Genomic DNA, 20887 nt, shown 5'->3' on the forward strand with positions numbered 1-20887 from the left:
TTTTCTGGCCCCCCCACTCCCTGAAAGTCCCATAAGCCCCTTTCCCTCCCCCTGTTCTCCCATCCACCCCTTCCCACTTCCCTGTTCTGGTTTTGCCTTATACTGCTACACTGAGTCTTTCCAGAACAAGGGGCCACACCTCTGTTCTTCTTGTACCTCATTTGATGTGTGGATTATGTTTTGGGTATTCCAGTTTTCTAGGTGAATATCCACTTATGAGTGAGTGCATACCATGATTCATCTTTTGAGTCTGGGTTACCTCACTTAGTATGATGTTCTCCAGCTCCATCCATTTCCCTAAGAATTTCATGAATTCATTGTTTTTAATTGCTGAATAGTACTCCATTGTGTATATATAGCACATTTTTTGCATCCATTCTTCCATTGAGGGATACCTGGGTTCTTTCCAGCTTCTAGCTATTATAAATAGGGCTGCTATGAACATAGTGGAGCATGTATCCTTATTACATGGTGGGGAATCCTCTGGGTATATGCCCAGGAGTGGTATAGCAGGATCTTCCGGAACTACCACATTTATTTTCTTGTTCCTAATATGAACAGGCACTGTTTAACAAATGTCTCTTCTGTAGACGTTAGAGTGAAGTATATTTTGTTCTCCTCTACAGCTCTGCTTACGTCCAAAATTTCATGAACTTCATTTTTAAAGAGAAAGCCTAGGGAATTTTGTATACTTATCAAACCTCTCTGGAATAGTTAATTTCATGTTTATTCAATAAATAGCTAGTAAGGAGACACAGGGAATGAAAGTAATTTAATTCCTACATAGGACAATGGAGTTTTCCAAAATTAATGTTTGTATGATTATAACTGCCTCAGATTGTTTCTTTGATAGTGCAACCCTAGTCAGCAGCCGTACTACCCTGAACACAGCCAAGCCTGTCCGTTCCTGGAGGTAAAGCAGGGTTGGGCTGGCTTAGTCAGTCCATCCTCAGTTCTGGGAAGATAAACAGCAGCTTGATGTGTGAAATGACACTCACCCAAAGGGCATTGCTCATAGCTATATTTGTGACACTGTATCTGGGAACCAGTTCACGTGTCCGACTATATGGAATGGCTGTATAAACTATGGAGGTGACCTAGTAAGGTGCTGGGTAGTTATAAAGAAAGAATGAGGAAGCTGCTGGAATACTGATGTTGGAAGATAAAGTGGAGAATAATAAAAAGAAAGGGAAAATCTAATTATGCATTCACCACAATCACCTTTATTTTCGAGATTGATGGGGAAATTTGTTTTTTATTCAAATTGTCTTTTTTTTATTACCTAATATATTCTGATTACATTTTCCCCTTCCCCTGCACCTAGTTCGTCTCAACCTCCTCTCCCATTTAGGACCACCACCTGTCTCTCATTACAAAATAAGCAGACCTCTAACAGATACTGACATAACAAGGCATGACTTGCCATGATATAACTGTAGTGGCTATTTCCCAGGTGTCAACTTGACTACATCTGGAATGAACTACAATCCAGAAATGAAAAGGCACACCTGTAATCTCGATGTTGAGTCTGGAAGACATGGGCTTTTGATCTGGATCTTGATGTGGGATGACACAGACTTTTGATCAAGATCCAGAGGGTTAGTGGTTATGAAAACCCACTAAGGCCCAGGCAAGGTTGTACATGCTTTAATCCCAGGAGACAGAGGCAAGCAGATCTCTGAGTTCAAGGCTAGTCTGGGACAGAGCAAGTTAAGTAAAGAACAGCTTAGGTCCAGGCAAGGTGATGTAAACCGTTAACCTGTGTCATACCTTCTGCTAGAGCCCTACATAAGGACAATGGAAGAAGAAGTCCTCTTCTTCCCCTGCGTGCACTTACTTACTAGCACATCTGTTCGACTCCACTTCTTCAGGATTCTACCTTATACAAAGGATCAGCTGAAACATGTAGCCGTGAGTGTGGGACTGAGCAAGTACTAGACTCTTGGACTTCCCACTCACAGCTGTCCATTGTTGGGTTAGTTGGACTGTAGACTGTAAATCATCCCAATAAATTTATTTAATATTTAGAGACATCCCACAAGTTCTGTGATTCTAGAGAGCCCTGACTAATACAATAACATAGTATATAAAACAAAAACTGATATATAGGAATAAGAAAAAGACAAATGTAAGGAAAAGAGAACAAGAAATATGTACTGACTCAAGAGACCACCCAAACAGTCAAGGATCCAATAAATTATGGAAGCTATAATATAAATGTGAAGGATGTGTAGGTAAAAAGAGAGAATACATATACATGGGTGTTGTATATATGTACATATGTAGGTATATATATATCGTTCTGCTTCCACTTCTGTAGGAGTGCCTGAGGGGAAGGATTTGATGGAGATACCCTGTTTAGGACTGAATGTTTCAAAGTCTCTTATTCTCTGGATAATGTTTAGCTGTTTGTCTGTATATTTGTGTCCTTCTGCTACAGGAGGAAGCTTCTGTGATGATGGCTGAGCAAGTCACTAATCTATGAGTATAACAGATTGTCATTAGGAGTCATTTTATTGCTATGTTCTTGTTTATTATTTTATGGAGAACAGTGGTGTTTGGTTTTGCTCTAGGTCCCTGGGCTGTTTATTCTCACGTTGTTGGTTACCCAAGCATTGTCAGGCATTGGGTCCATCTTGTGGAGTGGGGTTTGAGGCAAATCAGATATTGGTTGGTTACTCCCATAAGCTTTGTGCCATGGCTGCCCTATCATATTTGTAGGCAGAGCACCATTGTAGATAGAAGGGTTTGTGTCTGTTTGGTGTTTTACCTTGCTCCTTTGCTAGCTTATAGAGTTCCTTCCTATACCAGAGATACTAGCATATAGGAATAAAGGCTCTATGTACTGACTAGCTCAGCTACTTCATGTTCAGTGCATTGTGTAGATGTTGTCTTCAGCAATGGGACTTTGCTGTCAGTTTGTGGAAAACAACCTACAATCTTGGCAACAGCATAGGTTGTTTTGGGGGTTCCCATGAGACTCCTTTGGCCAATAACTCAACTAGATATAACCAAATCCTAGTACTGAGACCCCTTTGGCCAATAACTCAACTAGATGTAACCAAATTCTAGTATTGGAAGCTTCATTTGGTGACAAGAGATGTCCCATTATGTGATGATTTTACCTAGATCTCTTCATATTTGTATGTTTTTAACAAAGCTTCTACTGTATTAGGCTTCCATACTCTTAATTTTAGCCATCTCTCACTGTATTTCCTCCTCACCCCCCTATTCCCTCCCCATTTGATCTCCCACTGTAGAGATAGATCTGTAACTATTCTCTTCCCCTTTCCAAGGAAATTCTATTTGTTCCATTCTTCCTAGTTCCAACCCATGTGTTTCAATGGATATGTAACTTTGTTATTGTTGAATTGACAGCAAATATTCACATGTAAACAAATACATACTGTATTTGTCTTTCTGGGTCTGGATTATTTCTCCCAGGATGACCTTTTTTTTTTTTCTATCCACTTTTTCTATCCATTTACCTTCAGATTTCATGATGTCATTTTTAAATGCCTGAGTAACACTCCATTGTGGAAACATATCACTTTGGTTTTTTTGGTTTGTTTGTTTTGGTTTGATTTGGTTTTTGGTTTTTCAAGCTGGGGGGTTTCTCTGTGTGGCTCTGGATGTCTTGGAACTCACTCCATAAACCACACACTGTCCTCGAACTCAGAGATCCACCTGCCTTTGCCTCCCAAGTGCTGAGATTAAAGGTGTTCATAACCATGCCCAGCATATCACTTTTTCGTTTTTTTTTTTTAATCCATTCATCTATTGATGGACATCCAGGTTGTTTACAGTTTCTGGTTATTATGAGTAGAACAGCAAAGAACATGGTTCACCAAATGTATCTGGTAGAATGAAGCATCCTTTGGGTATAGGCCGAAGATTGATATAGCTAAATATTGAGGCAGATACATTCCCGTTTTTCTGAGGAACTGCTACACTGATTTTCATAGTAGCTGTAAAAGGTGCTAGCCTACCAATTATAGATGAATGTTCCCCTTATTCCACATCCTTGACAGATCACCTCTTGCCACCTCCCCTTCCTCTCCTCCCATTCCTCATTGGATTACACAGATCATTCCTTCCAATCTTTCTTCTCCCAAGTCATCCCATTATCCCTGATGCCAACTCTAGCACACATTCCCTAACAACCGCCTGACCACTCCAGCCAAGGAAGCACCAGGCTAACTGTAAATCTTCACCCCTTTCTCCTTTCCTCCAAATTCATTTCCCTGGTCACATCCCCAGCTTGGTAGCAGACCACCTACTACAGCCTTCCTTCCCCTTCTCCCATCCCTAGTAGACCTCACAGATCTTCCACTGCAAACTTCTTCCCCCCCCGCCCCCCCCCCCCCAGTTATGGCTTCATGCAACTCTAGCAGACATTCCCCTGAACCCACCAGCCATGCCTACCAGAGAAGCAATTTGGCTAGCAAAGCAAGTAGGCAAGCTTTAGATTTCCCCTGTCCCTCCTTTCCTTCTTAACCAGTGCCCAGTCTTATCACCAGCTGTGTAACAGGCTTCCTGTTGTGGTGTCTCCTCACCTTCTGACCCTAGTCCCAGGAGACCAAGAAAGATCCTGGTAGAACACTCTGCTTGCCTTTCTCCCGTGGACCCTTTCACAGGCCTCCCAGAGCCCATTCACATTCCTAAGGGAGAGCCACCAAATCCTAAAATCACATTTTACTGAGAACCACCAATGGCCACACCTAGCATATCCCAAAAGAATTTCCCACCAGGCAATGCACAGCCACCACACTCTCGTAAGGATCAGACAGGGCAACAGAAATGAAGGCATGGGCAGCTACCTACCTAAGACAAGACTGGTTATCAGTATCTAGAATTACCCAATCCCAGATGCCTAGACACTAGCACAAAAACACAACCAACAGCAGCCGTGACAGTGTATCTCCACTAGAGCATGGCAACCCTAATACTACAGCAGGCCCTGAGAATTACCACATAGCTGAAGCACAAGACCAAGACCTTAAAACAGTCTTTATATGTTGGAGGTCCTCAAAGAAGAAATGAATGGATTCCCTAAAGGAATGTGTGAGAACAAAATGCAGACAGTGGAAGGAAATGAACACAACAGTCCAAGGTGTGAAGCTGCAAATAGAATCAGAAAAGAAAACCAAAGCTGCAAGAAACCTAAAGACAAAATTTAGGAACTTGGGCAGGAACCTATGCAGCAAACCTCCCCAACAGAACAAGTGTGGGAGAGAGAAACGCAGGAATTGATGACAGAAAAGATGGCTACCTCAGACAAAAAAGATGTTAAACCCAAAAAACTTCCTTGTACAGAACATCCAGGAAATCTGAGCCACTGAAATGCTACTTTTAAAAGTTATTTAATAACTATTAGTTATTTATATCACCTGGCCAGCCCCGTAAATACAAACAGGATCCTATAGGTTTTTTAATCAGCTCTAGAAAGATTACTGAGGGATTGATTACCCTAATATATTTTCTGCGTGCTAGAGTGTTACTTCCCCTGCTGTGCTCCCCGCATATTTGCTGTTTGAGTCTCACCCTGGTTATTTCTGCTCCATCAGCCTGTCCTCAGGGTTCGTTTGTCCTGGACACATGCTCATGATCCATCCCGCCTCATAGTGGCCTCTCCATTGCCTTTCACCTTCTCTTCTCTCCTTATTTCTCCTCTTTTCTCTTTCATGGTCCCTACCTGTGAACCCCAGCCAGAACCTGAGACCCCACTTACCTCTATTCTTCCAAGTAATTGGCTATAGTCACTTTTGTTTAACTAATAGATTTAAATTAGACAGCAAGGTTTAGGTCACATCATCTGATGTAAGTGAGGATCTACTGGGTGGGCGGGGGTGGGAAACCAGATCTTGTTGGCCAGTATTTTCTGATTTAATACATAGCAACACCAGATCAACCCCCAACAGAACACTATTAAAAGACCAAATCTAAGAATGCTAGGAATAGAAGAAGAAACCCAGATTTAAGGCACAGAAAATACTTTCAACAAAATCATGGGAAAAGATTTTCCTAATCTAAATAATGAAATACCTTTCAAGATACAAGAAACATACAGAATGCTAAATAGACTGGACCAGAAATGAATTTCCCCTTGACACATAATAATCAAAATATTTTATATACAGAATAAAGGAAGAGTATTAAAAGCTACAAGGAGCAAAGGCCAAATAACATAGAAAGAGAGACTTTGAATAACAATTGACCTTTCTGTGGAGACTCAGTGGGACAGAAGGGCCTAGATAGATGTTTTACAGCCTCTTAAGATACCATGGATGCCAGCTCGGACCACTATACTCAACAAAACTTTCAATCACAATAGATGGAGAAAATAAGAGAGTCCATAATCGTAATAACACCAAATTTAAGCAGTATCTGTCTACAAATCTAGCCCAACAGAAGGCACTAGAAAGAAAATTACAACCTAAAAATGTTAATCACTCCCCTAAAACCACAAGGAATACATTATCCCAGACCAGCAGGTCAAAGAAGCAAAAGAGGGATGGACACACAACAACAAAATAACAGGAATCAAACAAACAAAAATTCATAATCTAACAGAATGGATATGAAAAATAGGATCTACCCTTTTGAAGAATCCAAGAAATACATCTTAATATTAAAGATAGATATTCCAAGCAAATGGACCTAAAAAAAATTGCTGTAGGCGTTTTAATATCTGACAAAATAGAGTTCAAATTAAAACTGATCAGAAGAGCTAGGGAAGGGCATACTCCTAAAAAATCCACCAAGAGGGCATTGCAGTTCCTAACCATGTACCTAATACGAGGGCACCCAAGTTCATAAAAAGAACGAAACAGTTGGTTCTTTGAGAAAATATTGACAAACTTATAGCCAAATTAACTAAAAATTAAGAGGGAGAATTTAACTAAAAATTAAGAGGGAGAAAGAAGCTTATATAAGAGGCAAAGGGAAGACATAGCAGCAAACACTGAGGAAATTCAGAGAATCATAAAGACATGCTTTAAAAGCCTGTAGTCCACCAAATTGGAAAAATCTAAAAAACATATGAGTTTCTCAATATATGCCACCTACCAATGTCAAATCAAAATTAAATAAGCAATTTAAACAAATCTACAACCCCTAATGACATAGAAACAGTAATTAGAATTCTACAATCAAAAAGGCCAATGGCCAGATAGTTTCAGTGCAAAACCCCAGTATTCCTCAGGTTTCTCACACGGTAGAAACAGAGCGCTGACCAATTCTTTTTATGAGGCCACAGTTACCCTGATACCCAAACCACATAAAGACACAACAAAAAGTTACAGACTAATTTTTGTTATGAACATAAGCACAAAAATTCTCAGTAAAATACTACCAAACCTAATCCAAGAATACTTCAAAAAGATCATCCACCATGATCAAGTGGGCTTCATTCCAGAGATGCAAGATGCTTCAACATACATACATGAATAAATGTCATCCGCTTTATAAACAAACTGAAAGACAAAACCACCGCCTAATTAGATACAGAAAATGTCTTTGACAAAATATTAATAGCTTTTTATAAAAAAAAATTCTGAAAGAATTAGGGATACAGGAATATATCAGAACATGATGGCAATATTAGCATTTCATAATACTCAGGCACACGTACTTCATAACTTTGTCTTGTGACAACTTTCTATGGTTTGAAGGAATGGATTTTTAAAATACATAAAAACTAGGGCTAGAGAGATGCCTCACCTGTTAAAAGTGGTTGCTCTTGAAGAGGACCTAAGTAGCCCTGAGCATCTACATGACCACTAACAAATGTCTACGGCAACAGTATCAGAAGATCTGACACTCTTTTCTGACTTCCATAGATACTACACACACACACACACACACACACACACACACCCTCCCCTCTCTCACCTAGTTCCCTCCCTCTGCCTCCTATGACTTATTTTGTTTCCCTTTCTACTTGTGATTCAAACATCCTTACTTAAGAAAATAATAGAAAAGATGGCACAAAATGTACACTGCAGTTTGTGTAATGAAAGACATCCACAAGCCAACATGCTGACAGTGTAGAAATGTAGACTGGGCATGGCTCATTAACTTTTAAGACAGAGTGTAGTAATTCAATTTCAGTATAGTAATTAAAGATATACAAAGACTAGCAATTCGGTAAATGTGTTATTATGTAACGCTACATATAGTGCAGTTATTTCTTGGATCCCATTCCAAAAAAAAACTTTGTTACCTGAGTAAACATGGACAAGAGCAGATAGGCAGGTGCAAGTCTAAAGCAGTTTGATTAGAGCTGCAATGGGGATTATATTTGTTTTACTTCTATCAGTTTTGTGAAAGTATTTTGATACTATCAAAACGTCTTAAAAAATAAGCCATCCATAAACTGACTTTCTTCCGGTTTGTTTTGGGAAATATTAAAACAAAAACTCGTGCCATCCTGTGCTTTCACTGCCCACTCTTGGGCGCTGCGACCTGCTGCCTCCGTGGTAGCCCCAAGCAGAGACCGCCCACCTCACTGCTCTTGTGCTGCGGATTTTGCCCATTCCCAGCCATCCACCAAATCCCAGCGGTCCCAAATCCCAGTAACTCGGTAAAAATCAAAACTCTAGAGGCTTGGAATTTATAAGTCAGATTTATAACAGTACATTTTCACCCCCACAAAACACCCACGCAGTGAACTCAGAGCAAATTGATATTGATATAAATTGCCCACCCAGGTAAAATAAATTATCCTGCAATTACCCATCCCTTATAAGATATTCTTAGCTACCTGTGGCTATTTAAAGACACGTGGAATCTGGATCTTCTTTTTCTTCATCCATATTCCCTCCCCTCTCTGTCCTCTCTCTGCAGTCCCTAAATATCTCTCCTGCCTTCCTTTTCCACCACCCAGTCACAACCTTCTTGTTGTATTAATATTTAAATTAATTGGGGGGGGGACATTCTGCTCCACCAGTTTCTTCGAATTAGAATTGTTTTGTAATTACAAGGGACTTTAAAACCCATGTGGTCCTCTATGTTGCCCTATCCCTTACTATCAATGGTTATAGATTGAAAACAAAAACAAAAAAACTAGTGTTTGGGACTGGTCCATTCAGGGTGGATACTGCAGGCAGGGGGAACTAAAGCCCCCTAATTCTGCTGAGCACTGAGCAATTCCTTTCTTGATTATAACTAGAGAGATGCCTCTGAAATGTGTTTCCTAAGTATAAGAAATCAGAGAAACAAGAAGCAAAGGACTTGCCTGCATCACAAGAGATAGCTCTTCCCAAGGGTAAAACTGTACTGTTCCTAGTAACTTCTTATTGGTTTAGTGGTTGGAGGGGTTTTATTAAAACTGTTATATAAAGTATCTTGTGTTATAGCTTTGTTTTTGTTTTTAGTTAAAGCCTCAAGTCAACCTTTTCCCCCTGTCAGTATATATCCAATAAGTGAAAGTCTGCTGAAGAAACATGTGGTGTACTATTTCATTGGGGATTTTCCATTTTCTGCATTATCTCTTGATCTTTCTTTCAGATTGAGGCAGTTTCAGTAGTGATCAGTGCTTGTGGGCTTTTGTATTGTTTTGTAGGTTCCTATTTTCTGAGTTTGGAAGCCACTCACAAAGGTAACCTTGACAGTGGGGAAATTCCTACTCAGTAAAACAATTCGCCAAGCAGGAAAAAGGTTGTTGCAGGTCCTCAAGGCGCCCGCTGCCTGCCAGGGTCATGGACTCAGTGTTAACATGCATCACGAACTTGTTTTCCAGGGTGGATCACTTGTACACCTTCTTTGTTCAGTGGTCTCCTGATGTCTATGGGAAAGATGCCAAGGAGCAAGGCTTTGTGGTGGTGGAGAAGGAAGAGCTGAACATGATTGACAATTTCTTCAGTGAGCCGACCACCAAGAGCTGGGAGGTAAACACCTAGACAGGAGAAGAGGCTGTCCTGGTTCCCGAAGTGCCGAAGCAGAGGAAACGGTCTTGTGTTCACAATCCAAAAACTATTCATAGCTGATACTATTTTTAATTTTCCTAAAGTATTTAAGATACATTTTGAAACTTTGTCTCCTTTGCCATACAAGAGTGGCTAGCTTGATTTGACTGGAAGTTGCAGTTTGCTGAACCTGAGTACTCTGTATCATATTACATATATCATATATCATATATGATCATATATCAAGTACCTCTTTGGTTGGGGAGCCTAATGGTATAAAGATGGGTAAGACATATCTCTGTGTCTAATAAGCTTACAGGACTAAGACAGAAGAGAAGTGGACAAAGAGGGATATATGTCACACCTTCCTGCCTCTAAGCCTGTTTTTTATTTTCATGGATGTCTCTGGAATCTGGTCCTTTGACTCTATCTTACTCTGTTCCTATCTTGAATCCCTTGAAGCAGTTTTATTCTCCTATCTTAGGTAGATGGTGAATTCATTCAGGGACATCTCACTACCAGTTATCAGGACAAGTCGCTTAGGGGTCCTTACATCCTTTATACCCATCTAGACCATTGTATTCCTGGAGAATATACCCTCATACTTACTCTGATCCTAGGCAGTCAGGCATTGCCACAGAAAACCTAACGACCGAAGCCAATCATGGTGGCACAAGCCTGTTCTGCTATTCCATGGACAAGAATGGAAGGATCTTTTGAATCCAAGTGTTTGAGATCAACCCAAGCAGCATAGGCTAGGCCTCATCTCAAAGGACAAAGCAAAGCAAATACCGCAAACCAAGCAGAATGGTACCAAGACAGATGAATAGTTTCTGGATCTGTCTGGCTCCTCACTCATAACTAGAAATCTTTCCTTGTAGGAACCTCTCACAGGTCATCTTAAGCTCCCTAGCCGTCTTCAGCGTCCATGCATCCTAGCATTGGGCCTCCCTCTGCTTTATGACAAAGAAGGAATTGCACAAATGTATTTTCTGATCCTCCCCCTCCTGCATTTTAAATGATCAATTATTAGAATCTTAGTTTCTGGCTCAGAGAAAAGAGACTCTTTTTCTCTCTAAGGCTGCCTTCTGTCTTACCAGCCATGGCTATCTTTTGTGTTTAAATGCTTTCTCCTTCCTGTGTGGTTCCTTATCTTTTATCAGGATATGATATTTTGTTGCCTTTTTAAGGGGGAAAAACATCTCATCTCTTTTATTCCTGTGTATGTGTCTGTGTGTGTCTGTGTGTGTGTATATGTATGTGTGTTTGTGTCTGTGTGTGCATGTGTATCTGTGTATGTGCCTATGTGTGTGTCTGTGTGTAAGTTTGTGTCTGTATCGTGTCTGTGTATGTGTCTGTGTGTGTGTATGTATATGTGTATATGTCTGTGTCTGTGTGTGTATGTGTGTGCGCGCGCGTGTGTGTGCTTTACTCTACAGTCAGCACTCACCTTCCCCCACTCCCTTCTGGGGGTCTGTCATTGGTTTGAAAGTAGCCAAAGAGGTTAGGGTGGCTGTCTAATCCTCTGGGTTCCCCTGGCTCCCACTCTTGTACACCACCGTCCATAGCTTTTGTACTCCTGTGGGGTCTGGGGATTGGACTCAGATCCTCATGCCTAAAAGACAAGCATTTTACACAAGGCAAGCCATTTCATCACTGAGCTATCCCCAGCTCCTTCCCTTCGTCTTCACTTTTCCTGCTGATCTCCTCTCTGTTGCCACCTAACTTTTGGATAAAAACTGCATGTCATTGTATCCAGCTTCTCAATTGCCCTATTCCCTGCAGTGTTCATTGCACGAAAGCCCCATACACCCCATACTTACCACCTATTTTTAATTAACTATTCATGCTCCTCTTTCCTACAAGATGCTATGATAGAGCTCACAGATGCCTCCTAGGCCAGCAGACTATCTAAGAGACATGTGACTATCCCATCCTGGCTTCCCTTCTGGTAAATATTAACAGAGGGGATGCTCTATAAGGAACAGTTAATTTTCTTAGTGGGGCTATGGTCTTTCTCAATACAGAGCTCTAGAAAGAACATTTAGACCCATGATGGGGACTTAACCCCTTCCTGACTAGAGCTGAATAGCCTGAGCCCAAGGTACCTCTTGTTGAAAGCATTTTCTTCCCTTTCTCCGTTCATTTGGGATTCAGATCTCATCTATCGTCGGCTGTAGGGGGAGAAGGGCACACTGCACTGACACCCAAAGACAAGAGGCAAAGGAAGCATGAGGAAGGACATAGTTCCATTCAAGGGTCTTGAAGAAGGAGCGTTTGGTCAGTTAGCTCCAGAGCCACTGAGAAAAGTGAAAGAGTGAAAACTCTTTGGAAGGTTGTATCTCGACCTTTGTTAAAGAAGAGAGGAAAGGCTTCTTTGGGACCTCGTTGTCCATACCAAAGCTGATGATCTGGGGAAAGACAGGGCACTGGAGTAAGTTAATAGGCTGGGTAGTTCCTTTTTGTCTTTCTGTCCATAAGGGAGACAGGACCCAACCGAGGAGAAGACTCCATGTTCCCTCGTTCGGTACAAGGAAATCTCAGAGGCAGTGTCATGCTGTGAAGGAGATTTGTCAACCCCCTTAGGAGTTAATGGGTTTTAATCTTCAGGATACCCAGAATAACTCATTATCTTTCAACATTTTTGTTTCTGCTCATTTTATTTTTTTATATCTTAGTGGCATCTAAGCCACAAACACAGGTATAATACCAGATCCTTCTCCTTCTTTATCGTGACTGGTCTGCTCATTTCTGATCAGAATCCCATGGCCTCACACCCTCTCCATTGCCAGACCCTCCTTATCCCACCAGGATTGCTGCCCCTTGCTTGGACTCCAGTCTCAACCACCCCACCCACCAGCCTGTCCTCACTTGTACTCAAGGCCTTCAAACACACCTATGTCTTCTTTTCATAAGAACAATGCATGCCAGGTAGAAAAAACTTAGAAAGTAGAGTACAGACATTAAAAACATAAATATCTAATCATATCTGTGCCTTTCATACACTTCTTTGGACTTTATATCTATTTTGTTTGGGAACATGGGTTCTCTTTTTACTCCACACAAAGATTCTGTTCTATATATTTGGCATTTGGCTTTTCCCACCTGACATAATCTTAGAATTGTTTTAAGTTTTTGAAACCTTAGTTTTTAATTCTTGCTTTTGTTTGTCCATTTGCTTGTTTGCTTGCTTGCTTGTTTTAATAGGTCTATACTCAGTCTATAAGTTAGACTAGCCTCAAACTTCCTGCTACAGGCTCCTAAGTGTTGTAATTATAGATATAAACCATGCATCCTCAAACTAGTTGCTAGTATTTTTATAGCTGTTATAATTTATTTAACTGTTTCCCACTTGAATTATATTGTTTCAATCATTTCACAATAATGAGGTCTTTCACCTTAATTATTTAGAGAATTTCCTGGATGTGGAATTATGAGAGATAAGGACAGTAGATTTCTATGACTCGTAAGTTTTATGTGTCAGCAACTGAACTTGCCATCAGCATGAGGGATTTCCCACTGGGTCTTGACAGTGAAAAGGATTGTCAGTACTATACTTTTTCTTTCTCCTAAAAATGCCTGCAGTATTAAAAAGTGAGTAGTGTTACCTTATTATTTAATTTTCATTTCTTTATTGATGAGCTAAAATTGAGTATGCTCATACACAAATAGCCACCTGTGAGTTTCTTGCTGCTTCTGTTTTTCTACAGCCAATTTTTCTAGAGCAGTGGTTCTCAACCTTCTTACTACTGAACCTTTAATACAGTTCATCAAGGTGTGGTGACTCCCAACCATTCACTGCTAGTTCATAACTGTAATCTTCTATTGTTACGAATAGAAATGTAAATATCTGATATGTGGGGTATCTGATACATAACCCCCAAAGGGGTTGCAGCCCACAGGTTGAGAACCACCCACCGCTCTAAAGGGACATTAGCAGTTCTCTGTTCCATGGGGTTCTTGTGCTGAAAGAGACTTTCTGAGTGTTTAACAGATATTTCTTCATTTACAGTTTGTCTTTTGATGTTGCTGGCAGCTTTTATGTTTGTGTTTTCTGTTTTTTCTAAATCTATAGGTAGTCCTATAGTCAGCAGTTAATTTTTAAAATATGTATGATAGGTATTATTTTTAGTAATAATTTTCCCATCACTATTGAGTGATTTTTGAGATTTCATTCGGTCTTAAAAGGTTTTACCTATGTACTGTGTGTGTTGTTTATTCAACTTATCTTTTAAATACATAAGTGTATTCACGCACTCCCAGGCTTAAAGCTATGAGTACCAAGTCCCCATCCCCCCACTCCCATGGCCTATAGTAATTTTTGACCACCTGGCCCATCACTGGATTTCCGGTGAGGGAGGGTGTTGTCTCTCTCCATGTATGTGTGTGTTAGTGTATGTGTGTGAGGGGTGCTGTATGATATATACTAGCAAGCATGTGCTGGTGTGCCTGCCCCTGTGTGTGCGTGAGAATGTAGGAGGAGCTCTGGCATCTTGCTCTATTAGTTTCTCTCTACCTATTCCTTTGAGACAGCTTCTCCTACTGAACACTGAGCAAGGCGCGCAGGCTGGGAAGTCCCAGCAATCCTCCTGTTTCCATCCTCCACAGCGCTGAGATTACAAGCTTGCCAGTGGCTGTGTCTAGCCTTGTACAGATGCTGGCATCTAAACTCAGCCCTTCATGTTTTCCTAGAGGTACTTTTTTACACTGAGCCATAGCTCCATCCTCTGGATTTCTAAAAAGCCGAATCCTTGACCCTTACCTCAGGGTACTTTGGTTTAGTAAGTCTTTAGGAAGGATGTTAGAATCTATAGTTTTCAAAGCTCCAAGATGAATCTGAAAAACAGCTAGGTTTTAACACTACTCTCCTATGAGACAAGACCTGTTCAAGACACTGAAGTTCTTTACTCCTTCAGATCTCACCCACCACTCTCGTCTCTTCCTCTAGGGCTCTTTGTTCTTCCGCCATCAGGAACCTAGAACATCCTTCTCTGTGCCCCTTGCTACAGCCCTGCACCTGGCATATCTCCCCACCCTGCCCACAGATGGACCCACCTACTCCCTGGTGAATAAGCCTTCTCTGAGCACGCCAGGTGTCCCAACCCTTCTTTGAGCCTTGAACATATTCATCTCCTTTATTGCATGTCGTGGCATTTGTTTGGCTGTAATTTCATCTTCTGTCACGCATCCATAGGAAACTATGGGCTGTGTCCCTGTGCCTGGCAATGTACCTGGCATGCCCCAGCATCCAGGAAGCACTTAATTAATGTGTTCTATCATGAAATGCCAGGCACTGAAAACTGTGCTTCTCCCAGGAACAGAATTCAAGTGATTTTTGCCCTGAATTATTAGGTGTGTGCATGCAGGGTCTGTCGTGGCTGATGTGTTGTGTCCACTCCTCTGCCAGAGTATAACTTAGAACCTACCCCAGGACCCTGAACCTTCAGGAGCCCCTGGGACTGAAAGTCCCTGGCTGTGTAGGAAAGTAAGGTGAAAATTGATCTCTTGTAGATCTGTATTTCTTTCCAAACCTTTGTCATCTGATCTGAGGATCAAAGAGAACCCAGTAGAGGACTTTATCAGTCTCTAAGATGCATCCCATAATGCAAAACTATAAACTGTACTTTTCCACCTGTTTTGTCAAACTGCACATAACATGCCATTGTTTGTTGCCTCTCTTTCAAGTTACTTATGCCAACAAACTCTAAAAGTAACATAGAAATAGTTGTTGCTCTAGTGAGCCTGGCTACCAGTCCTGCCAAAGGCTCCTTTTGTTCTTAAGGTTCAAACTGATGCTGGGAGCCGACCTGCACCAGTTTAAAATGGAGGTTGATCCTTAAAGAAGTAGGTGAAAGAAAACCCGGAAGAGACAAGGAGAGGATGGCTCACTTACCTACCCTGAGGGCATATGGAGGAAGAATTCAGGAGAAGAGAGGAAAAAACCGCAACACGGGACAATGGGGTTTTATTGCACTGCTAGGTTTCAAAGGTGAAAGTGTCATTTTACGGACTCACCGCTCTGTCTGACAGGAAGTGTGCCTGCTCTAAATCCTAATTTGGGTGTGTTCCTATAGAAACGTTGAACCCCCCTCCTGAGGGAAACAGAAACTCAATCAGGCAGGAAGCTAGAAACCGAGAAAAAAAAAAAAAAACAGTGTAGTTCAGCCTGGCAGCCAGTGGCTGGTGTGCAGGCAGACAGATAAAGACCAGTTCCTCTCTGTGGACAGTCTTCCCTCCCAGCACCATGCGAGGCAGAAGACTGCCCCTGGATATTCAGATTTTCTATTGTGCCAGGCCTGATCAAGAGCCTTTTGTGAAGGTAGGTGTGCATTTGTCCTGTGCTGGGAAACAGGGTACCTGCTGGGGAGCCGGCTGTTCTGTCACTGGCTTGCATTTGGAATTAATTCTAGTTAGAAAGTATTAAGCACGTTCTTTCATTTGCTGTGGAGGCTTTTGCTCCCTATTTCTGAAATCTGAAACCCATACTTGACTTGTATTTCCCCAGCCTCAGTTTGGACTGTTTATATTTTGTTGACTTTGAAACTAGAAACAAAACAAAGTGCTTTGTTTAGTATGTTTAAAATGTTAGTTTTGTGGTTCTTTGAAAGTGTTTCTGTAACTTCTCCATCACAAGATAGGAAAATCCATAAGTGTATTTCCCTACCCAAAATTCAGCTCAGAAGGTGAACAATTTGTATGTGTCATTGTATGTCTTGGAAGCAAAACCACGCAGCACTGCCTGACAACTCTTGCTAGACGTAAATTAGATGCCTTTTCTCTGTAATATAGCTGTCGCTACTACTCTACCTGGGCATTTTATAGAGCTACTTACCACTCATATGTTTCATAAAGTGATTTGCTGAGAAGCTAGGAGGGACAAAATGTTTTTAAGATGAGAACACTAGAAGTTCATGAAACCAACTGTATTTAAATAACAGCTGTGTGTAATATAATGTTTTTCAATCTAGATGGGGAAGTTTTGGTCATTGTGAATTGCGGAGAGTGAATCGTAGCCTGGTTGTAATTTAGAGTGAAGTTCTCTGTGACTCCCATTTGCTTCTGGTGACTGTTATCATCCATCATTTCTGCTAGTCTTAGCTGCTATGTACACAGCCAAGACGCTTGATTGAAACCTATCCTTATCGCCCCAAGCTCTCTATTTATAGACTTTCTGAAGGATCTCTGATGCTTTCCTTTACAATTTAAATTTGAACTCTAAGGCTAAAGGAGCCTGGCTTAATTGTTTTCAGGAATATAAATCTTGTGGAGCTACTGAGTTCCCAGCAGGAAGACCAAAATTGGAAAGCTTATGACTTTAAATCATGCATACTAAATGCTCAGCTGTTGTGGCTTAAATTCTGCATTTGTCCTGGGTTTGAAAATTTGTCATTTCCCCCTCCCAACGTCCTTTTCTGTTTATCCTCTGCTACCCAACACTCCACCTTTTAGTCAGCTGCATGCCTCGGGGGTTGTTTATTGTTGGGGGGGGGGGGGAGGGGGGAATGCATCTCGTCCAGGCTTCCACATTGGCTGTTTCTGTCCTCACTTCAGATCATCACAGTTGAGGAGGCAAAACGCAGGAAGAGTACTTGCAGCTACTATGAGGAGGAAGAAGAGGAGGAAGAAGGACTGCCCATCCTACAGCCCCACAGTGCGCTCCTGGAAAACATGCACATTGAACAGGTGGGTTCTCCGCTGACTGAACACTGGGCTTCCGGGCCTTATGGAGTGTCCTTTGCCCCTGGCCTGAGGGAAGCAGCTAGGGGATGAAGCAGAGGCGCAGAACCTAACCATCACCAGCATCCCTTCCCCACTTCTGAAACCTTCTTCATGGCCTTCCTGGGAGCTGACAAGACCTTAACGAAGAGAAGGCCATTTCTTAACATAAAAAATGGAAGTGCTCTCCCATAGTCCTGATGTACCTAAAAAGGATCCAATAAATTAAATATATTTATTATTTAAATATACATATATATTATAAAGATATATAATTAATCTGTGAGTACTTTGCATTTTCTGAAAAGTTTGCTACTTGAATTTTGTGAAATATTTGTGTTTAGTAAGATGAATGTGGTATCTCTTACGTTTTTCACCAGTTAAGTTAGGAACATGAATTCCTGAAACCTTAAAGAATCCAGCCAGGAGCGCCCTGGGACTAGGCCAGATAGCTATAGAGGTGGGTTTGATGTTGCCCTTGACGCTGACTTCCAGCACTTGAATACATTGCGTTCTGTAACTGCCTCGATAACATTTCTTGGAGAGACTCTTTATTAGTATTTATGGCACCCAGCTTAAGCTAAATATAGTTGACAGATGCGGGAACAAGGTGGACAAAGTCCCTATGAGCTCACATGGAAAATACAGGTGTTTCCTTGGTCTATAGGACACCTTAGTCAGTAGCAGCTTTAAGCCTATGAAAACCTACAACTGGAAAAATATAAAATGTCAAAAAGCCAGGTTGAATTATAAGGAAAGAATATATTTAGTTAATACCCCTTTGGCTGGCTTGGTTTGTCTGAGTCTTCAGATATAGTCTTCTCTGGATGCACCACATAGTCCTCTAGTGACGTTGTAGCTGTTTTGGTTTGTATAACAAATTTCTGTGACATTCAGATTAGCACAGATTTGCCTAAGAATTTTTTTTTTTTTGGTGTGAATGTCTAATCAGTGACACTGGAAGCCAACAATCAGGCTCTGAGTAAGCAAGATATCTCCTGGGTGGCATCCTGGCCAAGGGATACACTCTCTAGATTTCCTTTTTCTTTCTCGGCTAGTGGTAACAAATATTTGCCAGGTCAAAACAGGTCAAGATGTGAATGCACGGTCCTTTAGTTTGAACCACAGGCAATTGGCTCATGCACTGCTTCATGACTGATTAGTGGTTAAGATGTCCCTTTGTATTTCCTTCCCTGGATTGGCAGCTGGCCCGACGCCTTCCAGCCCGGGTACAAGGCTATCCGTGGAGACTGGCCTACAGCACGTTAGAGCATGGAACAAGCCTGAAGACTCTCTACAGGAAATCAGCATCTCTAGATAGTCCTGTTCTTTTGGTCATCAAAGACATGGATAACCAGGTGAGGCCTGTTCCTCTCACAGAGGAGAGATAGGATTTCAATGTAGCTCAAGCTATATAACATAAGGTGTTTTCCAACTCCTGATCATTCTATATCTACTTTCTGAGTGCTAGAATTATTAGTGTGTGTCACCATAAATGGTTATATAGAGCTATCAATCAAACCCAGGGTCACATGCATCCCAAACAAACTCTGCCAATTGAACTGTATCCCTCCCTGAAAAGGTGTTTTGGTGGTAAATTTTTAGACAACCCAACAGTAGAGGGACTGCTATATTGACTCCTCTGCTCAGGCTAAATGGATTTGGACATTCTTGTTTTATGTCTTTCTCTTCTTGTTTTTGTTTGCTGGTATATTTTGAAATCCTAATATAAAGAAAATAGAACGATTTAGTTTTATATTTTCCTTTGTTTTTTTGGGACAGAGCCTTCTAATCTAGGATAGGCTAGATTAGAACTCACTATGTAGCCTAGGTTGGCCACTAGCATTCCACAAAATTGTCTTGCTTTAGCCTCTTGGTGTTATAGACATGAGCCATCATGTCTAGCTTTTTTCCTATAGTGAGATCAAGGCTGGAAATCCGGCCCCCTCAAAGATAGACTTTCCTCCCTTTCAATTTTTAATAATGAGAGATGAAAAGACTTAAATATGACTGGTCAAGATACTTAGTTTGAAGTAACTTTGAATTAAAAGGTAACTTCTTGACTTTAAATGTGATTTTTGGGAGGTGGGGCATAAGCTTTGAGACAGGTTTCTCTACATAGCCCTGGCTATTCTAGAACTCACTCTGTAGACCAGCTTGTCTTCAAACTCACAGAGATACACCTGCCTTTGCCTCCTGAGTCCCTCCTGGGATGACCACCACCCAGCTAAATGTGATGTAGTTACTACATCCATGATTCTTCTTGGAGTTTGAGGAGAGTAAAGCTACAGCGTCTGGTCATGTTCTGCCTCAGCTTTCTCTCCTTCCATTCCCATCCTATCAGTGCACAAAGGAGATGGAGTCATATGTATCTTGAAAATGTCACAATCATGTGTACAGTTAGCAAAGACAATCCCAGTGATATACCAGAGTTTTATCCTAAGGGTTTTAAGAAGTGCCCATTGATGATGCCTACTAGGTGGGGGATAGTCAACGTCTGATGATTGGGTCTGGGGTTCAGTGGCTCAGCAGCCATGGGAAATCCTTTCCTCATTGGACTCTTACCCGTGTGGTGGCTGCCCTTTCTATGAGCTGTTCCAGCTATTACGTAGTACCTCATCTGTTCTACACTGTCCCCTTCAAATCAGCTTACATTGTGCATGGAGTATGTGCAAACCATTTTCCTTTCCTGTTCAATTATGCCATTACATGTTACATATCAAAGTCACTGACAAATCAGTTAGTTTAGTCATGTTATATCTAATCAACACCCATTACATACAGGACATCTTAGGTTGGATATTACTCACCCAAGCTTCTTGGGATAAAAGTGTTTTGAAATTGGGGTAGTCATGCAAGATTTGTATATGTATAAGGGGATATCTTGGAGATGATAAACACATACACAGAGGATAGATAGATAGATAGATAGATAGATACAGAGAGGGGGAAGGTCATAATTTTGTTCATGAAACAGCAGGTTCAGGGTGCAGATTTTTCTGCTTATGGCATCATGTTGGCACTCAGAAATTTTGGGACGTGGAGGGGTTTTCTGATTGGGGTTAGTCAACCTGGAATGCTCAACTGAGGAGCTTGCTGTGAAGCACAGCTCTCTATCCTGTCAACTTGCCTCCCTGAATGAGGTACATATGTGGTTATGTATGTATATAAAATCATGTGGCCTACATCTCACCCCTACCCTTGGAAGGCAGAGGAGGTGAATCTCTGTAGGCCCAACACCAGCCTGCTTTACAAAGTGAGTT

General features: G+C 41.3%; 1 protein-coding gene across 3 annotated transcripts in view; it reads left to right on the plus strand.

Annotated features, from left to right (window-relative positions):
• Positions 1 to 20887, plus strand: part of Ncoa7 (nuclear receptor coactivator 7) — a 168697-nt gene that overhangs the window by 142062 nt on the left and 5748 nt on the right. For 2 of the 3 annotated variants that reach the window (XM_052169264.1, XM_052169265.1), the window contains exons 11-13: positions 9743 to 9890; positions 17460 to 17591; positions 18830 to 18982. In XM_052169264.1, coding sequence (XP_052025224.1) covers positions 9743 to 9890; positions 17460 to 17591; positions 18830 to 18982 — 433 coding nt within the window. Of the gene's footprint in view, positions 1 to 9742; positions 9891 to 16075; positions 16228 to 17459; positions 17592 to 18829; positions 18983 to 20887 lie in introns of those variants that run through there. The other variant, XM_052169266.1, reaches the window with a different exon arrangement.

This window comes from Apodemus sylvaticus, chromosome 23 (assembly GCF_947179515.1).
Source record: "Apodemus sylvaticus chromosome 23, mApoSyl1.1, whole genome shotgun sequence".
NCBI lineage: Eukaryota > Metazoa > Chordata > Mammalia > Rodentia > Muridae > Apodemus > Apodemus sylvaticus.